Source organism: Camelus bactrianus, chromosome 4, assembly GCF_048773025.1.
Source record: "Camelus bactrianus isolate YW-2024 breed Bactrian camel chromosome 4, ASM4877302v1, whole genome shotgun sequence".
Lineage (NCBI taxonomy): Eukaryota > Metazoa > Chordata > Mammalia > Artiodactyla > Camelidae > Camelus > Camelus bactrianus.
Window position 1 is genome coordinate 67,450,044 of NC_133542.1, and position 14,595 is coordinate 67,464,638.

The following is a 14,595-nucleotide window of genomic DNA, read 5'->3' on the forward strand; positions in this document are numbered from 1 at the left end:
ACTCACTGGGCAGCTCATCTAGAGCAGGCCCTGCGAGGGTGCCAAGGTCACAGATGAGGCTGACAGTAGCCCTGTCTGGGGACAGTGTGTCAGGCGCGGGGCCAGGGCTGGCCCAGAGCAGGGAGGGGATGGCTCTGCTTGGAGGAGTCAGGGAGGGCTTCCAGGGGAAGAGGTGCTTGAGTGGGTCCTGAAAGGCTGATGGGATTTTGTCAGCTGGAACAGAAGAGGAAAGACATTTCTGGCACTGGAGAAAGGAGGAGCCCACTCATGTCTGGGTTCCCCCAGCGTCCAGCATAGGGTCTGGCTTAGAGCAGATGTCCACAAAGAGCTGGTGAATGAATGAACACAGACAGAGCTGTGTGCTGGGTGCTAGAGAAGAAGGGCTACCGCCCGGGGTGGGGGCACTGAGCAGAGTCTCGCAGGGTGAGAAGGAGCTGGCAGGCCCCTCAGCCCGGCAGGCCCCTCAGCCCAGCAGGCCCAGGAGTGGGCAGGAAATTGGGGAGAGCTGACTTCCAGCAGGGCCCCGGCAGCCGGGAAGTTCTCCTGATCATCCGTCAAGTCTGTGACTAGGGAGGGAATCCTGGTGAGGGACCCACATCCTGGAGGGCTGACAGGCCAACCTATCTCATTACTTGATGTTTTCTGATACCCCTTGTGCCTCACAGACCAGTGGAGGAGAGCGACAGGTGACTCCAGGGACATGAGGGAGGTACAGGCACAGCGGGGCTGCCGCCCTGTGGAACTGGGGTGGGGCAGGCTGGAGGAAGGCCAAGGACAGACTAAGACACTGCAGCCAGTGGAGCAGTGATGATGAAAAGCAGTCTACTGGAGCTGCCAGAACAAAGGTGATGCTAGAAACCAGAGCCATGGCTGAGCTCCCCCCAGAGCAGAGAGTCAGAGGGGACAGGCCAGAGCTGGGAGAGAGCTCTGTTCAAGGGAAGGAGGACGAAAGACAGCTCTCTGGGCGCAAAGTCCAGCTCAGACCTCCCGCCTTGCTGGACTTGACACTTCCATCCATTCACCAGGCTCCTGCGGCCAGTCCAATTTCCACTCCTCTGTGTATTTCAGTCTGACCTTTCTGGAAACTCTATCTTGGGCAAAAGGAGTGACTTAGAAGGCAAGAATTCTCCACTACAAACAGCCAGAGAAAGCAGTGGGGATTGTGTGGGCAAGGTGCAGGGAATTCTGGGGCTTAACATGAAGCCAGCTGCCACCCCATCCCAGAACAGGCTAGAACAGCAGCTGTGTTTAGTCTCTCAGGTGCAGAACCTTCACCAGGTATCTGAGTCACAGCCTGAAGAAGGCTGCTCCCACCCATCCTAGGAAAACGAGCTCCCTGCCTAGTCCCTGACGCTGACGGAGAGCAAGGATGTTAATTAAACACCGCATCTACTCAGCAGTGATCTCCAGCAAGTCAGCAGTGATGAGGTGATGGGCACCTGTTGAGCATGCTGGTGGGGAACCACCCAGAGTACCAAACTGGATGGAGTTTAAGACAAACAGAAAGGGGACTTTGAGATGCTCCATGGCATGATCACATGGCACAGACCTGGCCCTTTCAAAACCACCAGATGGATTCCGTCCATCAGGAGTAAGCTGAGCCATGTACTGCGGGACCGTGGGCTTCCTGAAGGCAGGGACCTTGTCATTGTCACCTGTTTCATAGATGTGGTACAGAACAGGTATCAGTGAGCATCTACTGAACCAGTGACCTCAGTCTTTGGCTCCTTGTCAACTCCTGGGCCCTGGACTGCAGCTGACCCAACACACTCCACTCCCCCAAAGCTGTCCCAGGCAACTGTGCCTGCGCCTGTCACCTGCGACCCCTGATTCCTATTGCCTGCCACGCACTGACCTGCCATTGCTCTTCTGTCCCTCTTTACTGGTGCCCTGGTTGACCTCTGACCCTGACCTTCAGTCACACATACTTGATTTCATGATTTCAAAATCCCCACCGCTCTGGGTGTGAACCTTTTTCTGCCATCAGACAAGAGAACAGGGGCTGGGACAATGTCTCCGGTTTGCCCTCTGTGCGTACACGTATCAGTTTAATCTGCTCACCCTTCTTTTGTTAACAGCCCCTTGATTTCCTCTCCAGGGACTACCCCTCTTTCACTTCTTAGGTATGTGTTGTGGGTAGGGCCCTACGCGTGGCACACAGAAGACCCTTGGCCACATGACTGGTTCTGAGATAGGCATATGATCACAGCTGGTTCAATAAGTGACACTCCCCTGCTGGTCCTGCACCTGCAAGGACACTGTCTGGAGCTGCTGCAGCCATCTTGCCACCAGAAAGGGAACGCCTGCCTGAGAATGGCAGCAGCAGAGGAGGCAAAGCCAAGAAGTGCAGCAAAAAACTGGGTCTGACTGACGGGTCTGACTGATGGGACTTAATACCTGGATCAAGCCATACTTGAAGTTGGTCTGAGCCAAAAATTTTTCTTTTGGGTTTTATGTCTCTTGCAACCTAAAGTAACCTAACTGATGTAGAGTCCCAGTATTAGCTCTGCCCCTGGTCTCTGGGGGCTGGACTGGTTCCTGACACCCCCAATACTGACCCCTACACATGCCCAGTTTTCATCCTGCATCTTAATCCCTCACACAGACTAAGAAAGCGCCCAGCGTGCCTTTGGTGTCTAATGGTGGGTTTGGTGCACAGAGTCCACATGGGGTGCAGGATACCAGTTTTCTTGTCTTGGTGCCAACCAAGGCCCAGCGACATTAAAGACGACCCGGGATCCGGAAGGGAACTAGGACAAGGCCTTCCCTGTGGTTCAGCATCCTAGGATCCTGGGCCACCTGCCCAGGCTGCTGCACTGGCCCTGTCACTACAAACCCACCAGGAAACTGCCGTGTTCTCAGCACAGAGCTGGGGCATGACCTGAGGTCTGGTAATAAACAACACGGCTTTGAATCCTCTTGCTTCTGAGCTATAAACCTTGGCTAAGTCCTCAACCTCTCTGAGCCTGTCTCCTCTGCAAGAGGATAGAACCTGAGACCCAGTAGGGTAGCCAAAAGGACTAAGCGGGCTAACCTGTGGTAACTGCCTAGCATGGTACCTGGAGCTGGAACACAGACCCACTTCTCCAGGTCTCGGCACAGTGCCTGGCACGTGGTGAGCAATTCAGCCTCACGGCCCTCCTCCGTCCCCCACTGCTCTTTGCCCACAAGATGTGCTCAAACTCCTGTGAAAGTGCTCAACACCCAGCAGGAGGAGGACACCACGGCCCCGTGCCCTCCATCGGGGTCCTTAACTCATGCTGAATGGAGATCACGTGGTGGCGCTTAGAAAGCAAACTGCTATTTTGAACCTGGATTTTCAACTGGCGCTGACATCTCTCAGCCCCTCCAGGGCACATCAGGAGACCTGCCCTTGGCGCTGAGTTCCCTGTAACAAGAGGAATACTACCTGAGAAGGCAACATCAAATGCTTGATCAGAAATTGCCTGGATTTTCAACTCAATCCTTATGAATTTCCAGATTCTGATTTTTCTTTTTTGATTGGCAAGTTTTTCCTCTTGAAATCGAACATGTCTGTTCAGAGGAGCAAAGCCTGGCCTTGTTAACCTTCCATCAGAAGCTGTCTCTGGGCCAGCCTGGGCCACATGGAAAGCAGGGCCCAGCTGGCCACCCTCACCAGACAGACCTGATAAACCCACTACCAATTAGGGGCCACGCTACTTTTGGTAACAGCAGCAAAAGAGTCAGAACAACTTCGCACAGCTACTTGCCAGCACTGAAGGCAGAGCTGCCTTGCGGTCACCCTGCAGCCGGCACAGGGGAGCTGGAGGGAACAGAGCAAGAGACCACCCTGTCGTGCCCACTTTCTGATGCAAAAATATGGCTGAAAGAGCGGAAAAGGGGGCGATGGAAAAGCGGGAAATATGATTTGGAAACAACAGGGCTTGAAGGAGCCATGTGCAGAGAGCTCTGCCTCGTGGACTGTGAAAGCACGGCTGACAAGTGAGGCCAAGGAAATGCCTTTGGACTGCAGAGCACCACGCGCGCCTGCCCACTCAGGCCGAGTGCCCCAACTGCCCCAGTGGCCCCTTCTGCTCACGTGTCTGAGTCAGACGTGCGCACCATCTCCTGGCCATGCCACCAGCACCTCCCTCTCTGCTCCAAGATGCCAGCCCTCCTTGGCTTAGGGGTTGACTTTCCCACAAGAGCCTAGGGCACACGGGGCAGTTACAAGTGTGCACGTGCAGGAGGGCCACCGTGGAGGGGCGCGAGTTCTCAGAGCCGTGATGACAGCCAAGCGCTGGGAAGGCAGGCTGGCAGGGAGGCCATGTCAGTGGGTGACTGACAGCAGGCTCTGCTTTCCTCCACTGGAGAAAGAGACATGTCTACTGAGCACCCATGGGCAGCACGGTATCTCACTTCATCCTCATAACGGCCTATGATGTGAGTAGTATTATCCTCACTCTAAAGGTGAGAAAACTGATTTCACTCAGGTTAGGTTACTTAGTGAAGGTTACCAGCTTGTCAGTGCCAGAGCTGAAATTTAAGTCCAGAGCTGCCTGACGCTAAAAATCTGTGCTTTCCCTGCTCGACCACATTTCCTCCATCAACTGATCGGCTTTTGCTTTTCAGCAGTTAAATACTTAAGGGGATGGGGACTGCATTTGCTTTCTCTCTTTGTGAATGGAGGGCATACACGTGTGTGTCTGTGCGTGTGCGTGTGCGTGTGCGTGTGCATGACTTCTTGCCCAAGCCATGTGACAGCAAGCTGCAGACATCATGGTTCCGCATCCCTAAATACTGCAGTGTGTACCTCTGAGGCATAAAGATAAACCTCTAAAACCATCATGTCCGCAATAACTATCATATCATCTAACACCCCAGTCCATCTTCAAATCTTCCAATTTATCCAAGAATATCTTTAATGCTTTTTTTAAAAATTAAAGTTCATACTTTGCATTTGGTTCATTTGGTTATGCAACCTAGTCTCTTGCTTTTTTGATATAATTCAAGGGACACTGGACCTTTCCTTCCCTTGACTGCTCCCTCCTGGCTCTCCCTCTCCAGGTTGACCCATCCCCGGAGCCTGGGCATGTCCCAGCGGTCCCCTCTCTCTCCTCCCCTCCTTTCCTGGGGCTTGTACAATTAGAACTTAGGAGCTAATAAAAATACAAAATAGAATGAAACAGGATCTAAATTCCTATAATAAGAATCTGTTTCTACTTGGAAGCAAAACCCTTATTTATGGAAAGTAGTTTTTGACCACTAATGGAATATTCATTTTCCTTTCTCAAATGAACAGAATCATAAGCATAGCATCTGAAATAAAAACCAAATAATTTGTTGGAAACACAGCAAGTACTTAAACAATAATCAATTATTAATCAATTCACAAATTCACATCAATAATAAAACCCCAAGACGTTTACTGACTGCCAGGCTCTGTGCTGCACGTTCCAGAGGCTCACATGGTCTTGGGGGAGGACCGGCATTAAAGATATAATTACAAGGCCGTGTGAGATGAACTGAATGTGCCTAGTCCAGGGGTTGCACAAAGACAGGAGCAACCAAGTAAGTCAAGAGGATTTACAAAAGGGACCCGCTCTGAGGGCGGACAGGCAGGTCATCAAGGGTCTCATGGGCTATGCCAAGGGTGAAGGGAGGTGAGGAGCAAGGAGGTGACACCGTCACTGTGTGTGATTCAGGCGGACCCCATGAGGCTGTGCAGGGAATACAGTAGGGGTGAGTCTGGAGGCCAGGGGACCAGTTAGGACACTGCGGAGCAGCCCAAGGAGCGATAATGCAGCCCGAACCTGTGACAGAGGCGGTGGAGAGGAGGGGCTGGGCACTGTCCCGGGCTAGAGGGGGAAGGGAGAGGCTCTGGGTGAGGGAGTGGATCCGGGCTTCTAGATGGACCTTGCTGCGGTGGGAGATGGAAGAGGAGGAGTAAGTTTGGCAGGAGTGTACGTTCAGACTGCTGGCCTGTGGTCTGAGGTGTCCGGGGAACATGGGAACATCTGCTGGAGGTGCTTGGGAGGCACTGGCTGAGTTGAAGGGAATCGAGGTGACTTCCAAGCTCAGTGGGGCAGAAGGGGTTTCTCAGTGTGCTCGGAGCCGAGGGTGCTGCAAAGGCATTTGCTGGCTGGGCATCTTCTCCAGCCCGGTGCAAGACTGGCACCAAATGACACAGCTCGTGCTTGTAAAGCCAGAATTCTCCACATGCACAGACAAGCAAGCAACTGCATTCCAAGAGCTGCTCCTGGGGGTGTATCTAAACCACTCTGCCCAGGTCTCTGGAAGCCACCGTAGTGTTTAGTTCAGGCTTTGGTTTAACTGGCTTTTCAAACTTTATGTTAGAGAGGTTTAGAAAGCTTTGCTCAACTGGGAGAATAGAGACACCTTTCAGTGCATACTTTTTGGAATATATCAGACTGGAAGGCAGGATCAATTGGGAGGAACACAACAGAGGGGGGGCCTGGAGTGGGTTTGCCATGATGCTCTCAGGGGAGCCCCATCCTCCCACCTCCTGAGAAGGCCCAGTCCCTGGCCGAGGCCCATGGCAGCACGTGTCCAGGACTCGAATCCAGTGTCACTGGGCTCCCACTATAGGTCCAGTTCCCCGAGCCAGGAAGGGTAGTGGTACTCAGCTGAGAGAAGCAGAGGTGCTGCTGGCAGTGGAGTATGAGTTACCTAATAATTCCAGCAAATGTCTTCTAAGCCTGATTCTCTATCTGTACAATGGGTATGAGGCCGTCTTCCTTACCAGCTGACGGCAAAGATTCAATCAAATGAGCACAGATGTGAAAGCACCTAGGGGCCTGTCCATCTTACTAACCACAGGGCACAGAGCAGTTTCCATGGGGGTGCTGCCCCTGCTGCTTTCTCAGGAGGGGAAGGGTTGAGGCAAGATGTTCTGGCTGTGGGGCGCCCAGACCCTGCTGGGGAGGGCGGTGCTTCCTCACTCCCTCCCCAGGCGCAGAAAGGAGAGAATGTCCAGTCCCCACCGCAGGAAAGAAAAGCATGGGGGAGCCCTTAGCTTCTCTCTGTGCCCACTTGCTCAGGGCTGCCCAGAGGAGTGCTTCCGCTGGAGTTTGGGAGAAAGAACTGAGCATGCTCTGTGCTCCGGGCACCCTCCTCCTGCCCCCTGCACAGCAGCCAGTCCACAGGCACCCTGGGTGCTGCCTGCATTGTTCCAACTCCTGTGGGGAGCAGCTCAGTCTTTTCACTTCTGAGGTGAGGTCTGAGCAAGCCCATTTGGCCTCAGGTGTAAAGCAATATTCTCCCTTCAGCCTTCTGGTAAAAAAAACTGGCAAACTGGCATTTTATCTCATTTGACTGTTTCCTGGGCCTTATTTTTCATTTGATTCTAAACTTGGGGAAAAAAAGAGTTACTGACAGCCTCTCTAAATCGAAACATTTCCCAAGGTAGGAACAGGCATTCTCAGGTCAGAGACGTTTGAACTCCTTAAAGACACCAGTCATGGTAAGGATGCAGAGGCTAACTAAAAATCCATTTATTCGCTCTTGTCTGGAACCATTATTAACACAGCTCATGATGAGCTGTGGCATTAAGTATGTCTGCTTTAGAAAATAGATGAAATGCTAGCACATTCAGTTTGTTAACAAAATATCTTTTAACTCTAGAGTCCGACTTAGGACAGGAGAGAGTGGTCCTGCAGGTGAAGAGGTTGCCTCCGTGGGGCCCTCAGAATGTCCTGGGCCACTTCCCTCACTGTTCTCATCACTCTGCGTTGGGCTGTCCATTTGCCGGTCTGTCTCCCTTATTACGCCCCACAGAAACTTATTTTTTTACACATGGTAGGTCTCAACACATGGATGGGTAGATGCAGAATTAAAGAGAGGAACATACGGCCTTGAAGGAGGAAGCTCCAGTGAAGCAGAAGCAAGAGAGCACTTCATCTCCCTGGAGGGCTCTGCAAAGGCCTACCCCCGGCTCCCTGCCACCCTTCCTATGTCCCCATGGAGTTCCCTGGCTAGCTGCACGGGCCCTAGCTTTGTAAGGTGGGGGGATTAACGTACTAGTGACCTCAGCAGTCTCCGTCCCCACTGGAAAGCTAAGTGCTCTGAAAGAATGAAATCCACAAGAACGTAAACTCATGGCCAGGGTCTTTCAGAGGTCAGTGTACACTGTCTGGCTACTTTAAATTATTTTTCTGGGTCACGTTAGCTTTAACAGACATTTCAAACTAACGTCTCTGCTTGGTGAGGGACCTGGAGTGGACTTTGGAGTTGGACTGTCCTAGGTTTCTGTGCTGGCCACGTGGCCCTGGGAAGGTCCCTGAGCTCCAGCACTGGGTCTATAAAATACAGCTAATGGTCCCTTCCTCAAAGGGCCAGAGATGACACATGTTCTCCAAAAGGAGAATGTATACTGCTGGGGCTACATGAGTAGTTTAGGTGAAACATGGACAGTTAAAAAAATTTTTTTTGATACATTTTTGAAAAATTAGACCAGTACATCAACCTATGGTTTTACCAACATCACTGCTTAAGATGAGGCTAAAGTTGGTATGGATATCAGGTTGGAGTCTGTTTAAGGAAAAATACCAAGTAAAAAAATAGTTCAGATGGGAGAACAGGGTGGCAAAAAATTCTGAAATGTAACTCAAAAGACTTCTTTGAGAAGAACATATAGCCCTCAAAACTCAGGCCTGTCGGTAGTGGGTGCTCCAGGAAACACTGCCTGGTCTGGTCAATGGCCCATTAAACCGGGCACCCGGGGAAGGACTGAAGGACAAACTAGCACCGGGGCAAAGCTGGAAAGAGTTAAAAGAAAGGGGTCTCCGGTTTCCCTGGCCCATCCCCCCTGCAGCTAATCTGTCACCTAATGAAGAAGCGGCCGGCACAAGTGAGCTAGCTGGCAGTTCACTTACAGCAAACTGATTAAGAATGTTCAACCAACAGCAGACTGCAGACCTTTCCAGAGAAAATAAATAGAGTGTAGACTGTATGCAAATGTGTTTGTCACTTTGACAGCACGTCTCAATTAAGGCATCTCGTGGCTGTGGGTAGGCTCTGCGGCTGCAGCTGTAAGGGAGAGCCTGCTGCATGGCTGATACTTGGGGCTTGACCTTAATCTGCATGCATGCATTAAAAAAAAAACCCTGCCTTCCTGTACACTTGCATAATGCTGGCAGCCACGTGAGGGAAGTGACAAACGGGGAAAAAAAGCCACTTTCATCCTCTCCAGTTTACAGACCTGTGAAGGCACAGACAGCTCTTATTTCAACAGAGTTTGGGGTGGCTTTTTTAATTGTTTATCCCCCACCCGCGCGCGAACACACTCTTATTCTGCATTTAGCTGGGAATGACATTAAAGCATCTCTACTTCTTGCTGAAATGGAAAGAAGGTCTTTCTCCATTTCAAATAGGGCCTCCTTTTTTGTGTTTCGAAAATGGAATGTTTAACACCATGAAATCCCTCTCCCCCGCCCCCTCTTTCTCTGTAATGGGCTCCAAACTCCAGAGAGGGGCTCTTTTCATGGGAAGGTTCGTGTGTGCAGGAATGAGGACAAAGGAAAGCAGGAAGCTGGCTCTGGAATGCCATGCTGGCGACGACCGGGGGCTGCGCTTTCAGCAAACACAGCCAGGGAACTGGGGTGCAGATTTCTCCAACAGGGCCTGCGCCCAGGAAGGAGGCAGCTCCTCAGGGGTGCAAACACCAGCGCAATTGGAAGATAATCATTAACCAAATGAGCACTGCCCTGTGGATGCTTCTTTCTGGTGCTACATTTCAATTTTTATAACATCCCTTTTAAGTGTAAAATCAGAAAGGGGGGGATGGATGTCCCCAAGTTTAAGACGTATGAATATATTAACTGAAAATATTGATTACAGAGGAAGATTCTTATGTTTCAAAAAACTCATTCCCCATAATAACCCACGGCAACAATTTCATTAGTTCCCTTCATTTCTAAATAGCTCAAAGCCTGGTGCCCAGTAGGCACTTGATAAATGTCTGTTAAAAGCAGGAACATTTATGTGATATAAAAGCAATCATATTTAAGGTAAAATCATGAAGCTTAATTTTAATCATGCTTCATCTAATAAACGGCTCAAGAATCAGGTGATTTAAGAGTAAATAACCTTGCAAATTCTTGTTACAGTCATATCTTGCTAACAGAGTTATTTCTCATAAATCAAAAAATTATGACTTCTGCTAATCAGGAGAGTCAATTCAAGAGAAGCAGGGAGGGTATACAATCTTTCTCAACCAAAAATATAACCACTGATAGGAGATGGATTAAAAATGTTCAGTTTCTATACACTTTACTTAAGGGAAATAAAATCAAACAAATGGACAAATTTTCAATGCTCAGGCTGAAAACAGCTGGTGATAGAATCGGTCTTGACAATCGCAGTGCGGGTTTTTACTCTAAGAAGCACAACCCCTGGTATTGATTTTCAGGAAGTACATTAATAAAGAACTCCTAATTGATTTTTTTAAGACTTTGCTTGTTGTCTTTTATTTGAAGGTGCAAAGAAGGGCCTGGGATGCTAAAGTGTTCTAATGAGATGCTTTGCTAACAGAGGCACCCTAAACGGAGTGCCTGGGAGTCGGGAGGCAGCAGCTGTATTTAATGACTTTATTCAACAGTTGAGCTGCTTTTTGACCAGAGCCACATTGTCTCCTCAACATTTTTGAAAATTCACCTTCTGAAACACATTTGTACCAAGTGAATCTCTGAAGATGTGCAAAACTCCATGGAGTTGTTTTGTTTTGCCAGAGAGAGATGAAAAAAAACCAAACAAAACTGTCTGCTACATGTGCTATAATGTCTGCTAAAACAAAACTAAACTAAATACAGCAACCAGACCAGTCAAAGGGCCAGGGTACATACCTGTCCGAAGTGGACTGTGATTGGCCTCCGGTCTTCTCGGAACTTGGGGTCCTTGGCCTCCACCAGTGGGGACGGCGCAGTCTTTGGCAGCTGCTCTTCTGTGGTGGGGGCACAGCCATTCTCAGTGATGTCCTGCAGGGAGAAGCCCGGTTGGGGTTGGTGTCAGGGTCATGGCACCTGCTGTGAGCACAGGGGCTCCCTCCAACCCCACCGCTAAGAGGCCTGCCAGAGAGCTCCCTCTGGGATATTCAGAGCCTATCCCCTCACTAGGGATGTAGGAAATGGAGGGGCCAATTGGCCCTTTGACTTTTAAGGAGTAGAGAAACCAAAATCATAAACATTAAATTACAAAGACAACATAATAATTCACAGCAGTAGGGGGAAGATATTTCATCCCACCACCTTACATGGCTATTTTCATTTTTATGTATTCACTCTGTCCACATGAAGACATTTAAAAATTACTTGTGATCACAGCTCGTGCATAATTTTACATTCTGTTTTTCCCTACTAGAAGCATCTCCATGGTGCTACATAGTCATTAGAATGATAATTTTAATGGATGCATAATATTTCACTGAGCAGATACTCAATAATTTAATAAGCCATTCTTACTACTATTGGGCATTTAGGTTGTTGCTAATTCTTTATAACTTTCTAAACATCAGTGATAAACATGGCAGTTTTTCTTTCTTTTGGATTATTTCTTTAATGGAAATCCCTAGGAATGAAATTGCTTGATCCAAAGAGATAAACATTTTTAAGGCTTTTTATTCATTCTACCAAATCGCTTTCCAATTTACACCAACATCTACCTGCAATGGATGCGTTATCAGTTCCACTGTATTCATTAGCCTTACTGTTTTAAAAATGTATTGCTAATTTAAGGGGTGAAAAATTAGATCTCATTGTTGGTTAATTTGCATTACTCTGATTATTTGTGAGTGTGGACATTTTCTCCCCATTTGTTTACTGATGATGTTACTGTTTGTGAAAACGATGTGTTCCTGCTCCTTCTTCCTTAGTCCTTGTCTTTCTGGCAGAGAATGAAGAGACTGAAGTCTGAGTTAGGGGTCTATGACTTGGAGAAAATTTAGGGAGCTGATGGCATTTTTTCAGATTCAGAAATTTACATTTAATTTGTGCTTCTGATGAATGAACTCAACTGCTAAGGTAAAGAAAAATCCCAGTGTGCAAAAGGCAGGTAATGGTTTCTTTGCCTAAAGCTGGCCGCTGACCATACCCACAGCTTTTTTGGGTTGCGGATGGTGCTAACTTGTACAATATGCGTCATATGCCTTATCTAAGTCATGAAAGTTGCTTAAATACTCATTTGAGCAAGGCAGAAAATAAATGCACAAATAAAAAACATGTAAATCATGATTTTTTCACCAAGTAAAAATAACTCAGAGCTAGAATAAAATAATAAATACAACCTCCAATTCTTTTCATTGCAAAAACAAATTCACATTTTGGTCAACAAAACACACACCCTTAGTACTGCTGAAGTTCTGCACATAAAACTCTCGACAATTCTTAACTTAGCCAAATAGAGAGAATGGTGGCACATGGAGGAAGATGATCCTTTACTGAATAATAATGCATTAAGGAAGAAATACATGTAACATCTTTGAGCCTCAGTCTCCTCATCTGTAAAATGGGCATATGGCAGCTATGAGGAGTAAAGGAGACTGAACAACTTAAAAGGGTCTAGAACATTTTTACTCAAAAGTGTACTATATATAGTACTCAGTACTAATAACTGAGTACCTACTAATAAGGTACTCAGTAAACTATAGGGAGTAAATCAACTATACTGTAATAATAAAAATAAATGAACTATAGGGATCCCTCCTGTATGTATTCAACTCCACACACCCAGCTGAGTCTACACTGCTTGGTAACAACACAGGGAGATAGTGACCTCTTGGTTCTGCAGGGAGGGTTTGTATCAGGTGGTCCCCAAGTCTTAGCCTGGCCGAGGCTCAGGGATGAGAGAAGCTGCCTACAGCCAATTAGAAACGGCTCTCTTGGAAAGGGGTTGCCCTAAGGTGCTAAGGTCAAGTGGAACAAAGAGGGGGAGGGGCTCCTGCTGTGCCTGAAAGTAACAAAGGGCAAAAGGGGCATTTTGGATCTAGTGGGGTTACTGAGAGGACAGACGTAAGAGGTTGAGTAAAGCCAAACAGGAAAAAAAATTCACTTCTAGTTCAGGAAAAATCTTGCACATGTGAGAGATTGGCTGGGAAAAAAAGACATGGATCAGTTAAGGTAAACTGGTAAGAAACTACTGATAGTAATGAAAACTATAAGGTAATAAAATAGTTATTTTAAAAACATGTATGGTAGTTTGGGGGAAAGTGTCTTAGTTTCTGCTTTTAAGTAAAAATACTGTCTTCAATTTTGTTTTTAACGTTAACTAGCTGTCTGATCTTTCTAATTCACTCAATCTCTCAGCATTTATTTCTTTATTTTTACAATGGGGAGACCACCACCTGCTTGAAGAACTTCAAAGCTACTAAGAGAATGGGTTAAATGAGATGAGATGTGAGGAAACTTGGGAAAACGTTACAGTCCTGTGCAAACTGAACGTTAGAGCCTTATTCCCTGCAACATGTAAAGTGCACCATGTAAAAGGAAGAGCTTCCCGGTGTTAAGTGCCTGCTACTCACAGTCCCGTCTCCTGACCTTGACCTTCACCATCAAACTTAGCTCCCACAACAACCACAAGGTAAAGAGGATTATCACTCTCTTACAGATGAGGAAACGGGGCTCAGAGAGGGCAAGTTACCCAAGGCCACATGGCCGGAAAGTGAAGGAGCCCAGAGCGATGCGATTTCTAGCATTTATACCTTATCAACCCAGGACAATAGCACGAGAGAAGGTATTCTGAGTTGAGTTGAGGAGATGCTCAAGAAATCATCAGATGCGATCTCCTCTTTGGAAACCCTTCTGTCACACTGATCCTAAGCTGTGTGCTATCTGCACACTTATCTTCTTATCCCCACAGACTGAATTCCTTGGGATTTGGGTTCTCTGCTCCAGAGCCTTGAATACAGTCCACACTGTCCAATAAATCTTTGTAAAGTTGGATTGAATGTGTCCAATATATATATGTGCTTGTGCACCAAAAAGCAGTGCTGCATGTTAATTTTCTTTAGTTAGAAGATCCAAAGGTGCTAAAGACTTCTTACAAAGTCCTGCGCTCACCCCACCAATCTGATAGCTTCTTCACTATTTCCTCCACCTGGGGAAGGACAACTGCTTCCTCCCAGGATCTGGGAGAGCAACGTCGGAGGAGCCCTAGTTGGGAAAGATATAATAGGGCCAGTTCACATCCCCCACTGTATGTACCAGCAGAGACCTCACACATCATAGGGACCCCAAAACACAACTCTTGGTACCTGTGATTAAAGAAACTGTGGTCTAAGAATTAACTGAGACATCATCAGCAAAGAGTACAGAAAAATAGGCACTCTTATACCCTGCCGGTGGGAACACAAACTGGCAATTCATATCAAAACTCTAAATGAGGTACAGGGCCTTTGGCCCGCCCACTAATTCTATTTCTAGAAATTTATCCAGATGAAATAATTAAGAATTCTTGCAAGGTTTTTACCTATGAGGATATATGTCTACAAAAAACTGGAGTGAAATAAGTGTCCAGGATTAATTAATGTATGTATGTCCATCAGATAAAACTGTACATTTGAAACAACATGTGCATGAAACATTTAGTGGTCTGGGAAACGTTCGGGACACGGTTAGTGAAAAT

The 14,595-nt window shown here is 47.7% G+C and overlaps 1 protein-coding gene across 7 annotated transcripts in view; it reads right to left on the bottom strand.

Moving 5' to 3' along the window:
• The window catches only part of DENND1A (DENN domain containing 1A), a 470,473-nt gene that overhangs the window by 41,007 nt on the left and 414,871 nt on the right, over positions 1-14,595 (bottom strand). For all 7 annotated transcript variants that reach the window (XM_074362200.1, XM_074362199.1, XM_074362197.1 and 4 more), the window contains one exon: positions 10,824-10,955. In XM_074362200.1, coding sequence (XP_074218301.1) covers positions 10,824-10,955 — 132 coding nt within the window. The remainder of the gene's footprint in view (positions 1-10,823; positions 10,956-14,595) is intronic.